Source organism: Lissotriton vulgaris, chromosome 12, assembly GCF_964263255.1.
Source record: "Lissotriton vulgaris chromosome 12, aLisVul1.2, whole genome shotgun sequence".
Taxonomy (NCBI): Eukaryota; Metazoa; Chordata; class Amphibia; order Caudata; family Salamandridae; genus Lissotriton; species Lissotriton vulgaris.
The window spans coordinates 240,367,330-240,391,979 of NC_141700.1; the positions used below are offsets into that span (position 1 = coordinate 240,367,330).

At 45.8% G+C, this 24,650-nt stretch overlaps 1 protein-coding gene across 2 annotated transcripts in view; it reads right to left on the reverse strand.

The window, feature by feature from the left end:
- Positions 1-24,650, reverse strand: part of CPNE2 (copine 2) — a 975,302-nt gene that overhangs the window by 353,880 nt on the left and 596,772 nt on the right. For both annotated transcript variants that reach the window (XM_086947740.1, XM_086947741.1), the window contains exon 7: positions 22,489-22,578. In XM_086947740.1, coding sequence (XP_086803866.1) covers positions 22,489-22,578 — 90 coding nt within the window. The remainder of the gene's footprint in view (positions 1-22,488; positions 22,579-24,650) is intronic.

The following is a 24,650-nucleotide window of genomic DNA, read 5'->3' on the forward strand; positions in this document are numbered from 1 at the left end:
GAGTTTGAATTCCACAAGTATGTGAATTAACATGGATCCATCCAGGATGGCAGGCAGGCCGGTAAAGATGAAAAAGATCCCTGACAACATGCTTGTGCGTGGACATGGTCTCACCTAGATAACCTGGACCAGGACCAGACTGGACGCAGCGGGCACCGGGCATTTTCCAGGTGGTCCGCTAGGGTGGGGGCCGGCTTTGGGCCCCTTGGGGGCCGTTTGTTACATGGCCGTTTTTGCAGCATAGCTGCAATATCGGCCCCTGTAACAAAATCGTCCGAAACGGCCCTGGAAAACTGTTTGGCAGCACCCCCAACCCCCCTCCCAGGGGGCCGACCGAGCACTTTGTCAGGCCCGGTTTTGATTCTCAGTCTGGCCCTGACCTGGACCATGTGACGTTTCCAATAAAGAGGTAATATCCCCAGGGCCAGACTGGCCGTAGCGGGGCATCGGGCATTTCCCTGGGAGGCTGGAAGGGTGGAGGCCTGTTTTACAGCTGTGGAACCTGTTTTGTTACTGTGGGCCGGTATCGCAGCTGTGTTGCAGTATCGACGGGCAGTAACAAAAGCAACAGTGCTTCACACTGGTAAACGCGTGGGCTGGTCCGACGAAATTTCCAGGGCTGCTTTGGGTTCCCAGTCCGGCCCTGAATGTCACTGTAGTAATCTGGCACACAAAGCCATGACTTTGTTAGCGTCTTCAAATACACGGGCAACTTTGCAAAAGAGAGGCAGCAAAAGTGTAAAGAGAAGGCACTGTGAGCAAAAGAGACGGTAAATTGTACAATGGAGAACACAGATTTAGACTACAAAGAAAACCGACTAGATAACACTGTGGGACTTTTAAACTAGGTTGGCAGGCTCGTTGTTTGTTAGATTTTGGATTTCACATTTTGGCATGATTTAATGACTTCTCTACATGTTCAATGTTATTAAAACATTGACGTTTTTAGTTATTTAGGAACGCAAAATATTAAACTACAATAAAAGAACATGAACACATGTAATAATTAAATGTACAAAGTATGTTCAGATCAAAGGTGTGGGTCAATAGGCATTTTTGCACCCTGCTTGTTCAGTGGGTGAACGCGTAAGCTTGGCAAAAGGCATTTGCAGTGATTTTTTTTGTTTCTCCACAGGAATCACCCCCCCCCCCCCCCCCCCCATGAAGTAACTTGTACATGTACTTCCTGCCAATTATTGAGGTGTACACTCCTCTTCCCTCAAAACAGATTTACTTCAGCCCTTCATAGGAGTAAAGGCTCAAATGGCTTCAGGGTTGAAGTTATCTGTAAAAGTTTTGTGAGATAAGCAAAAAATTGAGAGTTTGTAGATGTTACCTTTGCGGGTGTACGTGCATGTAAGCAGCAACGCTTGAAATTACTGGGTAAAGAGTTTAGGGGTACACATTGAGATTTCTCGACTCAATAAAGTAAAGGTACACTCATAAATTATGTTATGTGCTTGCCAGAGAGTCACTTATGTGGGCAAACAGCTTTGTGAACTGAGTTCTCTGGCTCTAAAGGTAGCACAACAAGGTAATGATATTAGCAAGCCTGTCGTTGGAAGATCTCAGATTACAAGTTACAATTCTTACAATTTCCAGAAAAAAAAAAGGGTAAAAGACTAGTATTGTTTGATATGTATATATATGTTATGGGATTTCTGAAATACACATCCACTCTAATCAGAAATGCTTAAATGATTAAATAGAACATTTTAAATCAAAACCGCAAGATTGTCACCATCATCAACAGGGGCCTTGTTTTTAATTTATGAATTAAACTGGTTCCTAGTTAGGGTTGTGTTGGTGGGAGGCTTTTTGTAGACAGAATGGTTTGATTAAATTGTATTTAGTTGATTTACAAATATTTAAAGATCTCTTTATAAAAAAAAGTGATTTTTGCAATTATTCTAGTTATGTTAATTATTTTGTGGGCTTGGAAATAGAGCCTGGAACTCATATGTTCTGTGTAAAGAAAATCTAAGGTTGGTGTAAATTTGCCTAAGCGAATACCATTTGTGAATAATGAAATTCGGCCAGTCTGTTGGAATTTCTGCATTTGTGTACTTCAGGATATGGACAGGGATAAGTACGTTTGTAAGTGGATATAACTACAAGAGCAGGCAAATACCCACACCCTTGGGATAAAGAAAATTTAAATGTTCTCCTACCAAGGCCAGGAGTAAGCATGTTTCTAGGGGGCGCTCCATATTTCATTAAGGTGTTCAGGAAGTGGTTTCCCCATGGGAATTTTTTTCCCTGTAGAGGAAAAAAGATACATCCACCTGGTGATAGGTTGAAATACCCCAATTCATTGCACGTGAGTATTCCTGTAAACGCGCGAGTGGCAGGAGAACAGTACTCCTTGGATCCTTTGTGAATCCCAGTACAGTCGAACATTTGCTACACATGTAGGACTGGTCTTGCGTGGGGAAACATCCAACTTTCCAACTTGATCTTTCTTAATAAGGCCCAAGGGATGTACTCAATCAACACTTGCACATAGAGCTGGGTATGCAAAGTTGAAGTGCTGCCAGTCAAATCGATGTTTCTATGCTGAAGGTCACTACAGGAATCATGCCAGTCACCATCAAAGGAATCAATCGTGTAAACTCTTTTGCAGCATTTTAATGGCTCTTAAATTTACTAGAAACAAGAAAATGATCCATCATGTAAATTGATCAATGCTATCGATAAGTGTCGTTAATGTTTCATCCTAAATTCACATTAGGTTGGTTTTTGATAAAACTGCTTCATAAAAGAAACAATATATAACATTAGTGCGGTTTTTCTGATATGCTACCCTTCATATGTTCTCATCTTTACGGATGATAAGATTTTAAGTGAGGAAAACACATTAAAATGAGTGCGGCTGTGCTGTCTAATAGGAAGGAGAGAGTCTGCGTTTTCAGTGCAGCTGATATATGTTTACAACACCAGCTCCTGTCTACCTTGGTTTTACCAAAAACGCTTTAACAGCGGAACACAACAGCGATTGTAGCAAAAACAATTCAGAATTCGAGAAGAAAGAATATAAAAAAGCATACTGTGGAAGCCAAAAATTGATGAATGAGGAAACGGAGGCATGAGGAACAGGTGGGGGAATCAAATAACACAACACATTACCATGGCAACAAAGAATGTGTGTATATATGTTTTTACACACGCATTTTAATTACTTAAGACAGAGGCTTAAGGACTGCACATGCTCAACGTGACTGGGGGTTCAGTTCCCCACATTTAGGGGCGCAGGAAACACCTTTTCGTTTAGCGGACTTGTGGTTGCTGCACTTGCTACGTACGTAGGCGTTAAAATCTGATTCTGGTGGAAGATAACATTGTGTTATGCGTAAGCAATCCGCTCAGGGAGGTTTCGTCCGGCTATCTGCTGTGGTTGGCAGTGCTTCATTTGTAAAATATTAAATGCCTGGTCTCTGGCCAGGAGGCCACTGCAGCTTGCACCTCCTATCGCCCCTGTCATCGCCTCCAAAACAACTACTAACCATCTCTCTCGCATGTAAATGTGACAGTTCAGATTATTCCAGGACCCCAAAGATAAAGGAATGGCTGGGGGTGCAGGTGTTAGCAATTTTTAAAGTGTATTGTATTCATAAACACCCATTGTTCTGCTCATCTCTAAATTAGATAAGCAGCGCCACCATGTGGTAGACTCTTCTAAGTATGGTGTTGACAATTAGGTGCCAGTGCCGAGCAACAGAAACCAATTAAGTGCCAGTGCTGAGCACCGGAAAGCACAGGCTCAAGTTAAGCACTAGGGGTTGGAAAAGGAAATGAGCTGGCGAGTGGGCATCCTGATCAAAACTGCCCTTCAGGTTAGTTGATTTAATCCCTTGCAGTAACCTATATGCCTTTCCACTGTTATCCTTCCCTGTTCTTGCGTGAACAGATCTTTTATAAATGTTTTAAGCAATCCCTTGCTAATAGTCATCCTCCTGATGTACCTAGCAGTCTATTTATTTCAGTGGTATCCAGCACTGGTACAGGAGTGTCGGACCAGCGCCAGATTTTTGGAATGATCACTGAAAAGCCAAATACTTCGCTTTTTCATTCACTGTATGCATATTTATGTAATGTTGAAATCCTAAAAATCAGGCCTGGCTGGGCCGGGTTCTTTTCAACCAATACTGGTCACCTCAAACTCTATTCTATCTTCCCTCAGTGTCATTTATTGAAGTCTCGACAAAGGAGATTGTCTTTGTTCTTTCTTTTCAGTACCATTTTTTACATTGTGAAGATATTTACAACAAAAGCCACCACATACTTTTAGTCTGACTCCATCCTGCCTCCTGCAACACGACATACTAAATGTATATACTTCAGTTCAGTATTGCCAAAAGGCAAGTAGGTCCCACACAAAGGTTATACTCAGGTAAGCATGGGAGAACAAGCTTTATTCTTTACACCTTAGCCACAGCATAAACCAACTGTCACCTCAGAGTTTAACATGTTGGAAGCAGACACTTCTAGAACCTTGCGGTCCAAGATTCCAAGTTCTAGTTCCTTCCACAGAGGCAGTGACAGCAGTGGGAAATATCAAACATCTCCCTGTTTTTATTTTTCAAAACAAAATGTTATTGTTAACATCCAAGATATGCCAGTCAAGGCTAAATACCATAACAGCAAAATATACATAGTAATCATGATGATGTCGACGTTTTGTAGCCAAATATGCAGAGAAGGATCATATGCATAACAACATATCACATTAACAATAAACTGAAGAGTCTTATATCCCTTATGTGATACAATGCACGTCACCCTTTTTTTAACGAGAATATTCGCATATGCCAATCCCAACAGATGAAAAACAGAAATATCCAAAAATACATTTATGAGTTAAGGCCTGAACAGATATTTTTGTTTTAACATCTTTTTTTATTAATTACGCTCAGTACAATTTCTTACACAATTATATATTAAACATGAACACATTCTTTTCCGCTCGTATATAAAGTATATTATTTGTAGATTCACAACCCCACATCAGCTGTTATTTTCATACCCGAGAGACGGCACACCTTATCTTCATACACAGTCCATAGCACTCCTTAGCAGTCCCTTGTAGTGTAAATGATGATTTAAATTCTCTGCGCGGGTTCCACCACCCCCATATTTTGTCCCATTTTCGTGGGCATCCTCTAGCCTCTTCTCGACCCCTGTGCACCAGTCTAAGTCGTCATCCCAGTCCCTTATATCCGGTGGTCTGGATGACCCCCATCCCCTAGCAATATTCAATTTTTCCACCTTAGACGCAATTTCAACCAGATCATTACATACTTGGGCCACCGTAACTCTCCTGTTGCAAATAATATTAACAATCGTGGTTCTAGTGGGATCTCCTCCTGCACGACTTCCGCCATTATTCTCGTTACTGCCTTCCAGTATTGGTGAATGTACCTGCAAGCCCAAAGAATGTGAAAGAAGGAGCCCACGCCCCTTGCACAAAATTGAGATGTGCAGCTGTGTCATGGAGGCATATGACCTGTGGAGGACACGCAACGGGATTAGTTGAACCCTGACCCTCACTGACACTTCACGAGGACTTTGCACTGCCTCCTCTCAGTCCACATCCTCCAGGAGTCCCACGTCTAATTCCCAAGCTCCTCTCAAGAGATTAACTGGGTTGGGAGAATTATATGCTATTTTCCTATTGTTTAGTGAAGTGGCTTTAATTGTCATTTGATCAATTAATAATCTGTCTTCCAGTGGTGAGTATTCCACCAGTGTTTCCCCTTCCCTCATATATTTACGCAAGGCGTGGCACAACTGCAGGTATCAATACCGTTCTGATTCGGCCAGGTCACATTCTGATTGCAGTGTCTCAAACGGAATCAGTGCATGTACACTCCAAATATCCCCAAGGTGATCAATTCCCAATAATTCCCATTTTTTAATCCAGCCGGGTTCCCTACCTCTCTCAGCAGTTTACTGTTCCATAAGGGAGCCTTCTAGGTCAGATTCCCCTCCCATCCTAAATGTTTAGTAACCTCTCGCAACGCCTGCACCACAGTCTGTGCATGCGGTAGGAGCAGTTACTTCTGCCATACAGTGCTACCGGATAGCCCCTTTTCCCCCACAGACCAATGGTCACTCCTGAATGCCGGATCGTCCTGGTCAGAATATGCCCAGTCATTTACCACAATTAGCTGCGATGCCCATTAGTATTTTGGATATCTGGTACCGCTAGTTCCCCTTCATACACCCCTCTTTGTAGCTCACTCAATGCTAATCTGGCGCAGCCTCCATCCCATAGGTGTTTTCACACTTCTCTGTCTCTTTCTTGAAACACCATTTCGGTATTTTGTATTGGGTATTCTGCATAATGTACAGCAGTCTGGGCCATGTCATTATCTTAAATATCACTGCTCTGCCCATCAATGATATCGGCAGCTTCCTCCAGTGTTCAACATCGTTCTTCAATCTTTGAACTTGTGGATAAAGATTCCCCGCCAAAAAATCTTCCTCTTTCACAGATATTTTTAGATCTAGATACGTGAACTCATGTTTGACTACTAATGGTGTTATTTCAATCAGTCTCTTGAGGATGTCTCCCTTTAATGGAAAAATCAGGGACTTGGCGCAGTTAGTCTTGTAACCAGAGTAACTGCGGAACAGTTGGAAGATGTGGAGCACCCTGTGAACTGATCGAAAGGTTTCTACAGATAGAGGAGCACATCTTCTGCATACAGGGATATTCTATCTTTCCATACTCCCCCTGTTACTATACCAGTTATTATCGGATCATTGCGGACCCAGGCCACCAGTGGCTCCAATGCTAGTGCAAATATCATGGGCAAGAGCGGGCAGCCCTGCCTCGTACCTTTCCTCAATGGGAACAAACGAGATACCGCTCCATTCACTTTCACTCTTTTCTTGGGTCTTGGTAAAATAGCTTTACCCATGAACAGATCTTTGGGTTGAAGCCCAGTCTGTATAAAGTTTCAAACGTATATTGCCGTTTGATGCTATTGAATGCCATTTGTGCATCCAGGGAGAGAAGCACTGCATCTTCGGTGTATTCCATTTTGGCCCAATGGAGCACTCCATATAATCTACTCAAATTAAGTCTTGTGGCCCTATGCGGCATAAACCCTGACTGGTCCGGGTGGACCAGAGTGAAGATAACTGTCTGTAGCCTGTTCACTAACACCATCGCCAACACCTTCGCCTCAATGTTTAGCAACAATATCGGTTTATAGGATCCACAGTCATTCTCGGGTTTCCCTTTCTTAGGTATTACCACTATCATTGCTGTATGGATGTTCTTGGGCAGTTCCCCTCTCTCTCGGGATTCCTGATGCATATTGAGCAGATGCTGTACTATTTTACTTGCAACACTTCTATTCATTCCCACTGGCAGACAGTTGGTACCCGCTACCTTCCATGACTGGAGATCTGCGAGGGCAGCGGCAATATCCTCCACTGTGAAATCCTGGTCGAGTGACTCCCTATCCCCGTCTCCCAGCACAGGAAGATTGATTTCTTGAAGTATCTCTGCGCAATCAGCAGCCGTTCGCTTGGTGGAAGAGGCATATAGCTCCTCATAATACTGTGCGAACACCTCTGCTATCGCCTCTCTCGTCTGATGCGTCGGCCCCCTTCAGTGTGTTTATCTCAAGGACCCAACTCCGTTCCCTATCTCTTTTCTCTAACCATTTTGTTCGCTTTGCCACCTATGTCGTAAATCTTCAGCTGAGTAGCCAGTGACTGTGCTCTTGATTTTTGCTCCTCTAGGTGCCTCGGTTCCTTTTGCTTGTGTCGTAGATGACGCTTTATGGACTCATCCGAGTCCCTCGCTTCCCAAACTTGATTCTCCAGTTGCCTCACCTCTTTCTCAAGCTCTACCGTCTCTCTGATCTGTTCTTTTTTGACAATAACTATTTGTGCTTGGATATAACCCCTTATCACAGGTTTGTATGCCTCCCATAGGGTGAATACCCTCTCGACCGACCCTTTATTTTCTTGAAAATCTTGCTCTGTTCGCTGCTGCACTTTTGTTGCAAATCCTTTGTTTTTGAAGTACCATGGCTCCAGTCTTGGTGTCAGGGCATTATTTTAGCTGGACCCTGTATCTTTACTTTTAGTGGGGAGTGGTCCGAAATACCTCGTGCTAGTTGGGACATAATATGAAGTTGTCCCGCCTGACTTTTGATTGTGAACAAGTAATCTATTCTAGAATGGCTGTTGTGTCTGGCTGAGGTGTGTGTATATTGACAGCTTATTGGGTTATGTGTGCGCCACAGGTCTATCATTCCCATCACTGTTATGAATCCGTCCAAGGGTTCCCCTCCCCCACCCTCACTACCGCTGATAATCCGTCTATCTGTGGGATCATGACCACATTCATGTCAGCTCCCAATATCAACGTGCCCTGAGGGAATTCTAACAATATATCTCCCAATGCTGGGAAGGTTTCCGAATGCAGCCTTGGTGGTCTATAGACAGAACATAGATTTATTATCCTTCCCTCATATGCACCCGTTAGAGCCACATATCTGCCTAAGTCATCACACCAGAGTTAAAGGGGATTGACACCTTCAGCAGTATACCCACCCCTCTAGAACCGGACGTAAAGTCTGCATGCACAATTAGTTTATAGACCCAGCGATCCAAGGCTTTGCAGTGGTTTCCCTTCAAATGTGTCTCCCGGTGCAGTACCACATCTGGGGACTGTAGTCACAGGTATTGCAGAAACAGGGCACGTTTGATCTTGCTGCTCAGTCCATTAATGTTCCACGTCAAAACCTTAAATGCCATAGAGAGATACTTTTATTGGTTTCAGGACGATTGTGACTGGGCCCAGAGAGGGCAGGTAGTTAATGGGCTGCTTCCCCATGTGTTCATCTCAAGCTATGCCAGTCGTGTCCGAGCACACATATAAAACAAAAACATTAACCTGCCCATCTCAAACTCTTAATACCCTTAATTCCCCCACCCTGCACCCTGCTGCCCTGCTTGACAGGTCTAAAACTACCCACCACCCCAACCTGTAGAGAGCCTGTCGCCCCATAGTTACTTGCTTCGTGCTGCGTAGGCTAAAACTCCCTGCTGGCTTTTACTTCTGTTGTCTAGCCCTTCAAACTCCCATAATATTTCTATTTCTCTGCACGGGGTTTGTCTGAGTGTCCCCCACTCCCCTTCCATGCCTCAATCCCTTCTAGCAACCCCCCCCCATCCCATTCAGGAAAACAACATGAGTCATAAATAAGCAAATCTGACCTTACATTGTCCAATTCATCAATTTCTCCAGAGTAGTCTCAGTCGTCTTTTGACCTTTCCATGCCAGGTCTTTCGTCCCGGTCTCTTTCCTCAGGACCGTCGTCTTGATGCAGGTCTGCTACCCTGGGTGGCTTCTGTTTTTCCACTCTCCACCCTGCAATATGTTGCCTTCCGCCGTCGTAACCTTTTCCGAGGTTTTGACCAGATCTCCTCTCAATAGGTTAACTTCAACCGTTACTTTGTCTATTTTGGGTTCAAGAGTGTTCTTGAGATCAGTTATGGCTGCCATGATAGCAGTCAGTGAGGGCTCCGGTGTCCCCATCCCCTCAGTGTGGTCCCTTGGGTCCTCCACCATTTGCTTCGAAAATGCGCATTTGTCCAGTTTATTTGTTTGTGTCATGGACTGCGGTTTTGGCTTCACATTCCCTTTCTTTAGATGATGTGCAAATCACTTTTCGTGAACTAGGGCACTTGTAGTTCTCTCTTTTGTCCTCTGGGCCCCACTTGTCCTCCTCTTAGTGCCACTGACATGGTCCACAGGGCCAGTCCCTCCTCAACGACTGTATGGACCCTGCACATTCCGACTTTTCTCTCCCCGTCATTTCCTTAATGTTCTCCTGGCCTTCAACCCTTGTTGGTTGCTTACTTCTCTAGGGTCCTTGAACACTCGTACTTAAGTAGCCAGAATGGCCTCCTACCTCTTCTTATGCCACCGACCCTCTACGCATTTTCACTTGTGTGCCGCAAGCCACTGCCTTTATTCACTGTACTATCGCTGGTTTTGTCACTATTCCCCTGAGTCTTCTGTGGGGCCCTGCTTACAGCCCGAGCCCGGCGTCTCCAATGGGCCGCTACCGCTCGCCGAGCTCCTGACTACACAGTCAATTATGGTTCACGAGGGCGCTCACCCCCAGTCCCGCCACATCCAGATCAGGGGTTCTCCTTCTATTTGATTCCCAATAGTCCACTGCGAGTTAAGGGGTGCACCACCCCACTCTTCCTTTCTCCCAGGCCCGGCCACAGAGCTCACCCCTTGGCCTCCTCCCTTCGCTCGCATAGCCAGCAACCGGGTCAGCTGTTGCTCTTTAGGTCTTTGCCTTGTGCATTGCGCCCAATCACGGCGCACATTTCCTCCCTGGATCCACTGGTCCCTCGCCGAGCCTCCCTGCAGGCCCGCACTGCCTTCAAATCCGGGGTCTGGCGCAGAGGGGTGATGCTCACCAATGGCTCTTGCCCCCCAACTCAGGGACGGCATTTACTCCACAGCTGCCGACGTCTCCTACATTTGTTGTAGCGCCTCCGATCGCCGCACTCGTTGCAGTCGCTAACTTCACGGCCCACTTGGGAACACACACAGCGGGCCGCTGCGACCATAGGCACGCCGGCCACCTCCTTCGACTCACAGCCCCGCCAATCACTACTCAACAGGCGCAGTCTCTCAGGTCCGCACTTCGCGCTCTCTAGGCCTCTCCCTTCCTGGGCTCCTTTCGATATTTCCTGTTTCAGACCCTGTTGGCTCCTGTCGTGGGTCAGGGGGTCTCCGCTAGGGGCATAGATGTTTTCACCCTGTTCCTGGTTGGATTAAAGGACAGATGTTGTGGCTAACTTTATTGACAAGCCGGAGCTTCACAACAATGCAGCAATTGCAGCCTACTCCAGGCCACGCCCCCGGCATGATCTGATATAAGCACTGACAATAGTATAATGATGGTACATACAGTATATCATATGCATAATTTCACAGGATACATATATACACTATTATATAGAACCGAATGAGATAATTTTAAATCCACAATCCACGACACAAGATGAGAAAAGAAAAAAATGAGATTCTTTTGTTAGGAGCTTTGCAATGTCAAGGGCTAGTGTAACTGACTAAGTAATCTTTTAAGAAACGAATAAGGCCCATCATACGTCTGCTGGATATGATGCTGACATTGGTATTCTTACCATTGTATAATTCGGGCTTTCACTTTTTGATATTGCTCTTTCAATCTTCTCTCTTGTATCATTATGTTGGCTAGATCTGACATGTCTTACTACACTCCTCAAGTTCCACATCCTTCCATCCTGTGTCTTGATTCTGAAAGAGCTTAATGATTTTCATGGGTTCTGTAAATTTGGACCATTTCTTGTTGCCAGTAGGGGCTTTAACTCTTACCCAACTACCTACATTGAAAGATATCAAATTGGTCCTATGCAATTTATCAAATCTTTACTTTCAGGCTGGTTGTAATTATAACTTTTTCACCCTCCACTGTTGTCTAGGATCAACCTTCACCCAAACCTTATGCCACTACATCTACCCAGGTACTAGTCTTGAATTGGAATTTCTTCCCTTCAACAGATCAAAAGGAGCCATACTAGTGGACTGATAGGGGGGATAGATGAAACTCTTCTAACCATTTTATTACCTCTTCCTTCCATCACAACCCATGTAATCTTGCTAGCTAGATACCTTCTTTGAGTCTTTTATTAAACCTTTCTCCTACTCCATTGATTTTTGGATGATACAGGGCACACAGTTAGTGTGTAATCCTATTACATTGCAAGAATTCTTCATTTCATTGAAGCAAAACTGAACCCCATTGTCTGACAAAATGGTGCTTGGCAGTATCTCACGTATCAAAATCACTACCAAAAACCTTATGACAGCCATGGTACTGAAGTCTGAGAAAAATGTAATTTTAAGCCATCTTGAGAAGAAGTAAACTAATACTAGATTGTAAGCGGAATGCCTCTCCACAGATGTCCCAATATTATCTATTGCCAAATCCTACCAAGGACCTTCGGAATGGGGGTGACAACCCATGGGTGGAGTGTGTAATTTTAATACTTTGTTGCTGGTAGAACATGGCACAAAGTTCCTTATTTCTCTATCTACTAGCATGTCCATTCTTGGGCTCCAGAAATCTAGTCTTTATCTTTGTTTGATTATAGTGATACTGAGATAGCCGTCATGAGTAATGTCAATCAGCTTTCTCCTAAGAGTTTCTGGAGGGATCAACTTGGCACCCTAAACAAGAATCTATCCTTCTTCGATAATTCTTCTTTGACCACCCAAAAAGATCTTAACCGCTTGTCATCTTTTCCTTTGTTTTCTGAACCTTGAACCAATAGCTCTCGTACTCTACTTAACACTGCATCAGCTTCCATCTCCTGCCCCCAGTCTTCCTCTTCAACAACCCCTTTGGTGATCACACAAACATTTTCTTTGGCTAAATCTAGGTCCTCAACACTATTCTCACTACCCCTCTCTTCTTCTTTCATATCAGTCTAATCTGGACAAACAATCTGCAGCAAAAATGTTCCCATCACAAATATATTCTACTGTGTTTCATGTATTTTAAATTTCTCCCCCCTTTTTTAATCTGCTCCTTAATCAAGCTTTATTCCTGCGTGTCTCAATTTGAAGAAGCATTTTTTCTAAACCTGTTTTCAATTCCATTGTTCAAACTCTCCATTCATGAATTGCATTTTAACCTCTTTCTGCTCAATAAAAAATAAAAAATAAAACCAAATATATTCTACTTCAAACGTATACTGTGGCAGGTTAACTATCCACCTCTTTATTCTGCTGGAAATTGTCTTCAGTCCCATTTTTTTAAAAAACCTCTTTAAGAGCCTTATGATCGGTTCTTACCTTGAACGCTGTCCTCCAAATAAAGTTCCTGAAGATTTTAAGTGCACCCTACACTGTCAAAGCCTCCTTTTTGATTACTGAATAAGTAGTTTCAGTGTGTCTCAAAGCCCTTGAGGCAAATGCAATAGTCTCTTCACCATTTTGATCTACTTCTGGAGTACTGCCCCTAATCCTTTTCAACTGGCATCCGTTGCCACTATTGTGTTTTTTTCCCGGGACATAAGTTTTCATGTTTGGAGCAGAGGTCAAAACATTCTTTACATCTTCAAATTCATGTTGACAATATTCATCCCAAACAAACCATACCCTTTTCTTTAAAAGGTTTTGCATAGGGTAAGTTCTGCTAGCAAAATTACTAAAAATTACTAATGAATTTGCTATAAAACTCTATCATTCCTAGTAAGCATCTGAGCTTGTCTTTGTTTTTCGGTGCTACCAATTTCAAAATGGTGTTTGCTAGTTCTGTTTGGGTTGTATCCCTTGAGGAGTAATCTTGTGCCCTAGTGATTTTCCAACTTTTTAATACATATTTCATATTCATTTGATCCCCTGTCTTTATCAACACTAAGATCAGGTAGATGTTCTAAAATTCCTTGCCCCTTCACTCCTAGGCAGTGTAGAAGTACTGCTATATCTGTCTCCAGACCTGAATTTGGCTCACGTACTATGGAATAGTTTTGAAATACTGTTTTCCATTTTCACCATCTTACTGGTGGTTCACCGGGGGATTCTAAAAAGAATGGTGGGGGAGTGACATACTGCATTTTGGTCTTTTTACAATATGGCACTGAGATTACACTTTAAAAAAACAAATTACACAATAATTGTGAGATATTTTGAATTGATGGATCCCTAAAAGTAAACCATGTGATATAAACAATTTCTGTGCAGTATTGGTAAGTCCTTCATGTATCGTTGACACCATGCAGACAAGTGAAATGCAAGTCAGTCTCAGCACATAAGTATTCCTTCTGTTCTTACTGAGGCTGCATTTATCAACTATGATGTTTAAAGAGAACTTTAGGTGGCGCTGTTTAACTTCACTATTCCGAGGATGGTGCAGTGAGGGGGAAAAAACAGACTTCCATCAAGCCCGAGGCAGCGCAATATCAGTTTCTGACCCTAGGCTAATGATAAGAAATGTAATTATTTTATTTTCCCTATACCCAAAGTTCAGTGTAGACTCGTACAGCGTGCAGTGGAAAGTTTGAGCGGGTCCAATGCTCTCAGCTGCAGCACACACTCACCCATTGATACTCGCCTGGTCGGCCGCCATTCACCGCAAGTCACGTGAGCAGTTTGATAGCTTGCAATACACCTTGCTGTGATGCTTTGATTGTTTAAGCATCTGCAAAAGGCACTCCCTGCAGTGACTCGCCAACACATCGGATCTCGCTTGCGGGGAGATGTCAGCAAGCAGTGCAGGGACATAGCTAGAGCTTCTGGCGCCCGGGGCTATCCCTCAGATTGCCGCCCATGGCCGATAGCGGGAGGGGAAGGGGGGCAGCGGGGAAAAAGGACATATTTGCTCCGGGGCCCCCAATGATCTTGTGGGCAGCACGTGTCAACAAGACTCAAGAAGCTGTTTTCTTTAGATTCATTCAGCAAGGACTTCCTGTGGGCCGTGCCGGGAGGATTTCGAGTTAAAATTAAAACACCCCGGCACCAGTCAATGACGCTCACCCTGTCCAGGCTGGCTGGCACACAGTGCACTATCTGGGGTCACGCCGTGTGAACCAGAGTTGCTAGCCCTACTCATATTGCTTTTACAGAGCCCGAGGCCTGGTGAAGAACGGGCTGATCTCAAGACTTTGCATTCTGTCTCGGGTCTAGACTCGCTCTGCATCATTATGAAAGGTTGCAGGTACCAGCTAACTCTCTTCAGCACTGCAGCAACCGCGGTCCAACTCCATTCTAGATTCGAATGGCACCTTGATGAGAAGCTGCAGCATGCAATACTGGCCTGCGGTTCGAGCAGCGGCGAGTTCCACTCCAGCCAAACGTAAAGAAACTGATAACATCCGCCCTCGCACCGTGGGCAGCCCGCCCTATTATCATAAGCCCTCTCTCGCCATTGGGGAAATGCTGGACACATTGTTGCAGTATTTGTGATACACCATAGGCCGCGCTACGCAAAATTAACTTAAACAAATTATTAATATTAACACCAATAAATGCTTATATGTCTTTACTGAATGTGGCTAATGTGCCTGTGTGTCAGATCAGACGCTAGGCTGGGCACTTACATTTTTGCTGCATCGAGAGCCTGCTGGTGGTGGCCGGCCGCCATAAACCAACTCGGACCCCGACCTCCACTCGGGGCATCATTGAGGCTGCCACTGTCAAGCAGGATGCCTCACCAGCATGGCTGCCAATGTTCCAGATTAGCATGTGAGACATTTTTATAATTTCAGTGTAAATATGAGAGACATTTCAACAACTTTGAGTGACACTTTCTCACAAGCAAAATCCAGAAATGAAGATGCAGGAATCATATCATATATGTACTATAGCACATAAACAGGTAAGAGCTGTCAGCATGACCGTCAATCACAGAGAGAGTGTCAAAGAGAGCAGCACTCAAGAGAAAGTTATTTTCGGTACCTGCAGGTCTGTGGACTGATGCTGGGCAATAAAATATAATGTGCACTGTTTGTTTTAAATAGTTTCTTGTGCATGTATTTAGCAAGAATAACCTTTCAAGTTATATTGGCAAACAACTCTAATGCAGGTTACGATTTTCAATGATATAGTACTTCAGGATTGTGAATGTAAAAGTGGAAGAGGTAATAAAATGTAATACAGATCTTGCTTTACACGAATTTATGAAACAGTCACCGTATTTGGGATTTCTATTCTGGAAAAACAGCAACCTTTCCCTTGCAAAGTAATAGGTTAGCACATCTTACTATGCACGTCACCATATCAACTTAAGAAAAAATGATCTTACCATCAAATGCCTGCTGAAGAGTCCACTGTACACCCTCAGAAGCAGTAGATTGGTTCCGGAATCGTAAGTCTGTTCTTAAACTATTTCTGGAGTTTCATGGTGTATATTTGCAGGTAGACTCTGGTGTACAGATGGCTGAAGGCAGGCTGTAGCCACCACGGGTCGTGGCAATTCAAGTTGGCCTCCAGGCCGCGATGTCTGTGGGCATACAGCTGATGGACGACTACGTGAGGTCTGAGCCACGCAGGCCTTGGTAATTCAAGATGGCCCCCAGGCCCGCCTGCAGTGCAAACTGTCCAGGCCGCTGTACTGCCCTGACCAATGTCTCTCGGGCGGGGCCATCCAGTCTTCGTCGACTCTTCCCATAAAATATTTAATTCAGCGGGGGGCTGAAATAATATCAGCTGAGAGTACACGGAGCACAGGCCTATGCGAGCTGTTTCAGGAACAGCTGCGAGCATCAAGGCTGGGAGCTTTCATGATATCTGTAGCGCTCCGGGCGGCCCTGATCATTTGAAGTGTTCCGGCCATGATATTATGGTGCGCTTCCTACGGCCATGAAAACAGGCCTCCCTCCGGCAGGATAAAGTAGCCGGCCGCCTTTAGCTCTCTTAAACTCTGCGCTCCAGTAGCAGGATGTGACGTCCCCTGCGCCGAGGTCAGGCTGCCATGATCCGGCCTCGGCAACCCGATCACATGCAGTCGCGCCCAGCCAGCCAATCCACTATTTCCCGCCTGAGCCGCAGCTCTCCATTACGTGGGGGCCGCAGCTGTAAGCAGCATCCGCCGACAGCTCCCATCTTGCGGTTTTTGCGACAGTTACAGCCGTAAGTGTATGCACTGTGCATCGCCAACTGTCAGGGCCCAGGATGGCGGCGTTTATCATTTATTTGGGGACAATCTGTCAGTGTCCCCAAATAAATTATAAACACCGCTGCCCCGAAAATAGTGCAGCCTGGGGTGGACCGCCCCCCCCCCCCCCCCACCCCCTAGCTACGCCAGTGAAGCAGTGCTCCCACCAGCAACTCCCCAATGCTCCGGGTCTTTCAAAAATTCTCCCTGCAATACCTAAAGCAAATCTGATACATCACTCCTCACAGTGCTTCACACAGTCCTATCACACCTCGAGTATTCATGCACTGGCTCACGGCATAACGAGGTGGGTACTACTTCACATGCTGAAGATTAGTGAGGTTCGCTTTGCCCAGTCAATGCCCAGATCTTGCCACAATATGCAGTATTCGGAACAGGGAGCAAGAATAAAGTAGCCAGATTGCACCACTATGCTCCAATCTTCAGACCGGGGAGCAGAAAACACTTCATCCCACCACAAGCTTGAAAGTCGACGGGGAATCTGGCAAGGCCTATCTCAGACACCTGAGATGCTGCAGTTTTGCCACCACACATAGAAGGCAGTAACCACAACTTTAGTCACACCAAATACCACTCCAGGAAAATCTTCCCTCTATGGGATGATCGGAAGTCTTCCTGATGACCACCACCAAATCTACTTCCTTAAGAGAGTGTTGAGGTCTACTCTACATATGTCAAAATTTTGGTCCAATTCAGAAAGCTACTAAAACCCACCTTTTCTAAATTCATTTGGTCTCTGATGTTCCTCACTGTCCTAAGCGCAGAGATAACCTCATGGGTGATTCAGCGCTATACAAACCAATAAACTTCAAATTTCATATCCCATCTTCATCACCAGTGTCCAAAGGCAGGTAGGTTCCACACAAAGGATGAAATCTGGTAAGCATGAGAGCAGAAGCTCCATTCTGTACACCTAGGCCACAGCATAATCTGTCATCTCAGAGTTCAACATTCTGGAAGCAGTCCTTTCTAGAATCCGGCGGTGCCAGTCCTTTCCACAGAGACAGTGTCAACAGTGGCAAATACCACAAGCATTGTGTCCAACTCTCACACATTTTTTCATTTGTCTGTCAAGAGCTTTTGGAAAACCTGTAACTGATCACCCTCATTGATCATGCTGGAAGTCAGGCCCATGAATGTACCATCATTCTATGAAGTAGAACCCCCGTCTGTTACTCATGAGCGTCCCCTGCAAGTCTCATCTCATGGTGCACAGTTGTCCACTGCATAGTATCGTTGTTTACTGTTATGTGATTTCCTCCTCTTCCGCACTCACACCCTTTTCAGTATTACGGGGTCACTTTTCTGAATGGCAGTAAGCAAAGGCATGATCACCATTTGTATAATATTACCAGTGGTAACTTGCCATTCAAAAAGATCCCGGAAAAAGGACACATTTTTCATTCCGTTTTCTAGTGTGAAAAAAGGAATCCTCAATGTGTGAATCGCCGTGGTACAGTATTTCGGCAAATTATCAAGGAAAACAAACATGTTGTTAGACCTGTCAGCCCTAGGGTGGTCTTTCCCTATTTTCTTTTGCCCTTGCCTCATTTTTTCCACCTACTTTTTGTTGGCCGTAGGTCTCTGGGCACCTTCCCAATGGTTCCCAATGTTAAGGTGCAGGTGCTCTCTTCCATAAAGATGGCTGCCACTGACCCCTGCTACTGCATCGTGGTCTTTTTAGATGCACTCTAGTACCCAGGAGCTGGCTGGAACCCTTAAACAATGTTGCAATTCCAGCCTGCCAGCCTGCCCATAGCCAGAATGAGGGAAGCTCCTGGAACCTTCCAGAATAGGGGAGGTGACACCAACTGCCACTGCCAACTGTCGCTATATAAGGAAAGGGAGGGAAACTTTCCAGTCGCAGCCAGTTGGGGCATCACTTACCTGGGGGAACCTACGCAGGAGATTTAGGCGGTAGGGCCTAGTCAAGAACCTATACCACTGGGGGTGACAGGGTTTAGGTGCTGCCCACCAAGCTGTGTGAGGAACACTGAACTAGCCCACTGGTCTGGCCCAGCGGGAGGGGAACCCAGGGACCACCTGAAGTGACCTGCTGAGGAAACTTGACAAGCCTTCAACTGAAACCCCCCCTCTCCTCAAGTAACTTCTACCCAAGGGTGCCAGAACCAACAAGCGCCAAGAAGAAACTCCCCTGCGCTAATCAGGACTTCTGGGGATCAGCCAGGTACTGTGCTGTGCCAATTCTGCCCCTCTGTCTGCCTCATCCCCGCTGCTGAAACTGAACTGTGCCGCTCCTCAGCGCTCCCCTGCTGTGCCCTGAGAAGCGCTGTAGCTGAGAGACTGTTGCTGCCTGAAGCGCTGTAATTTCCCCTGCCCCAGGGCTATCTCTACCAAGCGCTGTAAGCTGCCCAGAACTGCCCCTGAGCGCTGTGACCCGAGAAGCGCTGTAGGCAGGCAAGAACTGCTGTTGCGCGCTGTGCCCCACGAAGCGCTATATTCAGCCCCACTCACCCCAGGGAGGCCTGGCCGTGAAGCGCTGCCATCGGAGCACTGTGATTTGCCCCCGCCGCCGTGTGGTTTTGGGCCGCGCCCGAACCGAGTGTCTGCAGTCCCGGCGGCGGCCCCCGGAGCCTTGGGGAGGCCACCGCGATCACCTGCTGGGCTGCGCCCTGCCTGAAGGCCCCATTGCCCTACGCGCCAATTCCTGTCAGGCCGCACTAGGCCGCGAAGCCTGAGGCCGGGATCTCTCGTCCCGTGACAGGGGCGCATCACAAACTCCGCCCCGGCCGCGCACCAATTGGTCCGCACCACCGAGCCCCGGGAAAGCGCGCCGTGGATTGGCTCGGGGGCCCGACACCCATTCAGTCCAGGCCCGGGACGGGCCCAAGCAGCTTCACCTCCCCGGACCGCACCGCAAGTGCTCCCAAGGAGCCCGAGAGCCCCCACCTGCCGGCACAGGCCCCGAAGGGCAGGAAACTGATCGGGAGGCCGCACAAGGCCTACCAGGAGGGCCCACTCTTCCACTAAGGCCAGCTGGGTCCGACGCAAGGGCCCGAATGGCCGAAGAAATCAGGTAACCCCCGGGGAGAAGGGCGGAAGGCCACAGGAGGCCCCGAGTTCACCCCTCCACTGGGGAACATTGTTGTGGGGTTCCATTGGCCCTAGTTGTGCGCAGGAGACCGCCAAATTGGGCCAGGACACTATTGAGGCCCCATGGTGATAACTATTCCTGCCTAAAGAAGTGCTTCCTGAGTTCTCTATAAATGAAGTTTCATACCTGTGCTTTCATTAGGAGGTGTTGCTTATGCCCATATGTAATAGATGTTCTTGCCTTATGAAATATTAACTGCCCACTAGAGCATAGACTTGCATGGAGTCATCTTAGGAAATGGTTTATTCCTGCCTGATAAAGGGGTCAATAACGCTAAAGGAAATGTCTCAATTTGCTCAAGCAATTGGTTGTTCCTCTTTAATGAAATGTCTTAATCCTGTCTAATGCAATATTTATAGAAATGCCTACAGTTATCTAATATTTAATATTTATTCATTTTGGTATTTATTACTGGGTGATGCATCCCATGTGTTTTAAGAGAAGCTAATAAGTTATACTCCTGTGAATTTTTAATCACCCTGATGCCAATCTTATATAAATAACTTATTGATTTGGCGGCGAATAACTAAACAACTGGACGCCCCCATGCTTTACTCCCCGGCGCTTCCCCTCGCATATCACCCGAAACTTTCTCTATTAACGGAAAACGGGTTTCGGTCCATGTGTAAACGCATACACCTTAACTCTTGGGGCGACCTATTTCAAGACGGAACATTCCGCACCAAGGAACAGATGTTTCAGACTGCCCCTCCGACATCCATGGAGGTGTTTTACTACATCAGGCTCCGTCAGGGTATGCGTGACATACTCCCCAACTTCCCGGACGAACCTGAGACGGTACTGCCATTGCATATCATGCTCACCTCTGATGGCAAGCACTTAGTGTCTAAACTGTACGCCGCTATACGTGGGCAACGCCCAATGCTGCTGCCGAAAGCCCGGACTAATTGGGACTCTGAACTGCCAACTGCGCTTACGGATGAGCAATGGAGCTATTGCTGCGCAGTCACGGCTCGGATTTCCTCTAGCTGTAGGCTGAAAATTATTCACTATAAGTTTCTGCAACGCTACTACTATACCCCAGTCAGGAAACTTCGGTTTCATCTCTCGGAAGATGATAGATGCGTTAGGTGTCGGGCGGCTGGTGCAGATTTCTTCCATCTGGCCTGGGAATGTGGGGCCATACATACTTTTTGGGAACAGGTACACGCCGCACTCCAGGTAATGATTGATGGCCCAATGCCAATGGAGCCAATAGTGCTGCTCCTGGGTTACACCAAGCAAGTTCCCAAACCGGACCGCAAATTTGTAGACATAGCGTTGCTCCTCGCTAAGCGAAGAATAGCTTGCAGATGGGGGAGAGGGAGAGCGCCTAAATTTAAGGACTGGCTTGATGACCTCACTTACTGCCAGGACCAGCATGGCGTTTACGCGGAACTGCTCCCCGCCCGATGCGCGCCTAGCGATTTCTGGTCCCCCTTGCAGGTGTACTTGTTATCTCAGGCGACGCACGGCGACTCCTCTGGTGATGACGAACCGGTCTCGATCCAATGAGCGTGTAGGTCCCTACTTACAGCATTCACCATACTACTGTAGACATGGGTAGAGGTATGTTGCAACACCTGCATCAAACTAGGTAGTCACGACACCCGTTTAAAACTAATATTGGGGGGGCTGGGAGTGGGGGGGGGACCCCTTCTTACTCATGTATGTATTGGAGTTACTGTGGTGGGCGTACGCACTGTAGGCCACACACACTAGTGGGTACGGGCTACACTTCCGAAGAGGAGCTGTGGGCGCGACATCGCTCTATGGTGAGACCTACATGTCCCTACACTGAGGGTTGGCTGCGATAATTGGCAGGGATGCACACGCTTGCCGTGCATGAGGAACAATGCTGCACACATTGGCATAACCGATGGACTGGACAGGTCACAGACGAGTGCGGATGGGTGGGGTGTGAAGGCGTCGACCTTGCTGGCCTGTTCTCATGTCTGAATGTGGCGGGGTGGTGAAGAGCATCCTTCTTGCGTCCTGGACTATGATGGGGGGGAGAGTCCTGGTTTACAGGTCACACTTTGATGTCATTATGGAACTGAGCCTGTGTTATATAGGACCAAGTGAGGCTGCTACCTCTCTACGGAATGTATCACGATTCTTTTTTATTGATGTACTGAAATGCAGATGCTGTCACTGTCATGTCTTTTGTGTTGAACGCAACTAATAAAGGTTTAAAAAAAAATAAAAAATAACTTATTGATTTGAATCCAGCATACTGGTGTGGTTTCAGTCATTGCGTGTGCATTTATTGTCTCAGTGGATGCGTGTGCTGTGTAGTCACTTAACACCTGAGCTTTCGGGTGCCTACCTGCTCGTGCCAGGCTACCACCGGGGAACTGGTGAGCCCAGTTCTTACACATATGAACCGTGATTACTCTTTATCTATGTTCTAGTTTCCATACCTGTCATGTTCCCTAAAGAGGGTTTGGTTGTATAGCACAAAATACGGACAAAATGTATGCACTGATATAAAGAAGTGGATGTTATTTATTTTTATAACTCTAATGCAAGAAAGTCAGTGCCATGATTACATTTACTTTGGTGTAAAGGTCCAACATTACATTTTTACAATAAATGATATAGTAGATATAACCAGTACAAAATCACTGCTGCTTGTTGAAGAGCCTAGCCATGCAACATTACCTTTATAACTTTGTCTATGTCTCCATCACACAGGGACACTAATGGCACAGTGAACGGTTTCCAGACTGGATCTAGTGTATATTTGATTACCTGAGGAAAGAAAGATCACACAATAAATACATTTAGCCTCAGTACTAAAGTAAGGAACAAAATATATAGAACGACATTGGGCTGGGCCGCCACTTAGCACGGTTACTTTGGTTACCTACAAGACTCACAGGGACTGATTTACTTAGAACTCCAGACTTATGAGTCTTTTATGTCTGAATATAACCTAATTTACTCCTATTCCTATATTTTTTGCAATTCATAAAATATTGCATGACTGTTTGAAATGTCTTGAAAATGAGCAGGTGCCCCCACGCCTAGGGGAGGGACACCCTTAGTAGTGCCACGGGACTGAGCCTCCTCCGGGGCCCTGGGAAGCGGGGGATGGTCATGGAAGGGCTGGCTGAGTGATGTCATCAGGAGGCGGCACAGATAAACTAAATGTAGCAGGTATATAAGGCTGTGACCAGGGGGTTTTGTTCTCTTTGTCCCCTCGGACCACAGTACAGCTACAGGAGCGTCGTCAACCACCCACCCACCCGGCAGAAGAGCAAGTCTTCACTGAGGCAGCGCGCTGACAGTTAACAACAAGGGGGGGATGCAAAACAATGGAAATGCGGCCATTCGACGGAGCCCAGGAAGGGGTAGATTCTTCATGTGCACTGGGTAGGCAGGGAGGAGGGACTGGCCTGCCGGTAGTCCTGGACTCTACTGCCCTAACTCACAATGTATGGACTGAGTAGAATCTTGGGGAGGCTGCCTGTGTTCAGGTACCCCGGTGGGCTGGTGTGGTATGTGGTGCCCTGGATGTCAAGTAATGCAACTGTTGGCCGGAGCCCTATGGGCCCTGCTGGCACAATTTGCGCAGAGCAAACAAAGCAGAGCGGGTGATTGGTGGGCCGAGATGGCCCAGTTCAAATGTACGGCCAAGTTCTAGTGTACGGCCCAGTTAAAAAGTTAAGGTGTAATGTCATACCTAATTTCCTTACTGTTGGCTGTAGCGCGTTGGGGCCTGCCGAAACAATGTGCGCAGCAGAGTGGAAGATTGGTGAGCCATTACGGCCCAGTTCAAATGTACAGCCAATTTCTAGTGAACGGCGAATTAAAAAGTTAAAGTGTAATGTTGTACCTAATTTACTTACTGCAGTTGGCAGGTTGATGCAGATAAAAGTGATGCTGTGTATAATTGTATATATTCAAGAAGGATACTTTTCTCTGGTAATGGTCTGTGGTGAATTACTTGGATTGATGTGAATAAAAAGGCTACGCCGTGGACAACATACCCTGATTCCGAGAGTTCTTGGGCGTAGCGGGTGGTAAAGTGATGGAATTTGGGGAGGAGAAAATGGTACCTTGTCCGCTTACTATGATAGTACAAAAAAGTGTTTCTTATGAATGTTTACATAAGTGGAGTCATCCTAATTCCATATAAAACAAAATAATTCACTATATAATTCTCAGGTCAAAGCAATAAAAATATCAATAAATACAACACATGACTTGTGAGTCATGCAACAGAAACGTTAGTCAGTTCCACAATCCGGGACTACATTCAAGTCCAAAAAACATTCTCCATCAAATTTCCACGTATGCTTGCTATTCAAATCTAGCAATACATATGCACCGGCACTTAAAACAGCAGTGATACATGAGCATATAGCCCAAAAATATTATCAAGCAAGCACATTCCAAGGATTCTAATATCAAAAAAGTAATTCCATATGCAACATACACAGGCATGCAAATGTAACAGTCTGAAATATCTGTCACGAGCACCTATAACATAAGGGTACATATCTTCTACAAGCATACATAAAATACTCATGAGTGCACACACTATGCACTATGTGCATTTTATACATGCATGCATAAGATATGAAGCTAAAGTTTGGTGAAACTGCTTTCTTAGGGACGAATGAGGTGCAACAATGTGAGTGGTCTGTCACAGTGAAATTCTTCAAATGTCCATCCCCACTGTTTAAGAGTGGTGTTGGGTGCAGTTGTTGCTATGTAATGGCAACAAATGGTTGGCACTGTTTGCATATTGGAACACACAACCAAGCTATAAACTTAACAAAATGTACAAAGAGTTTATAACACATACCTGGTCACCT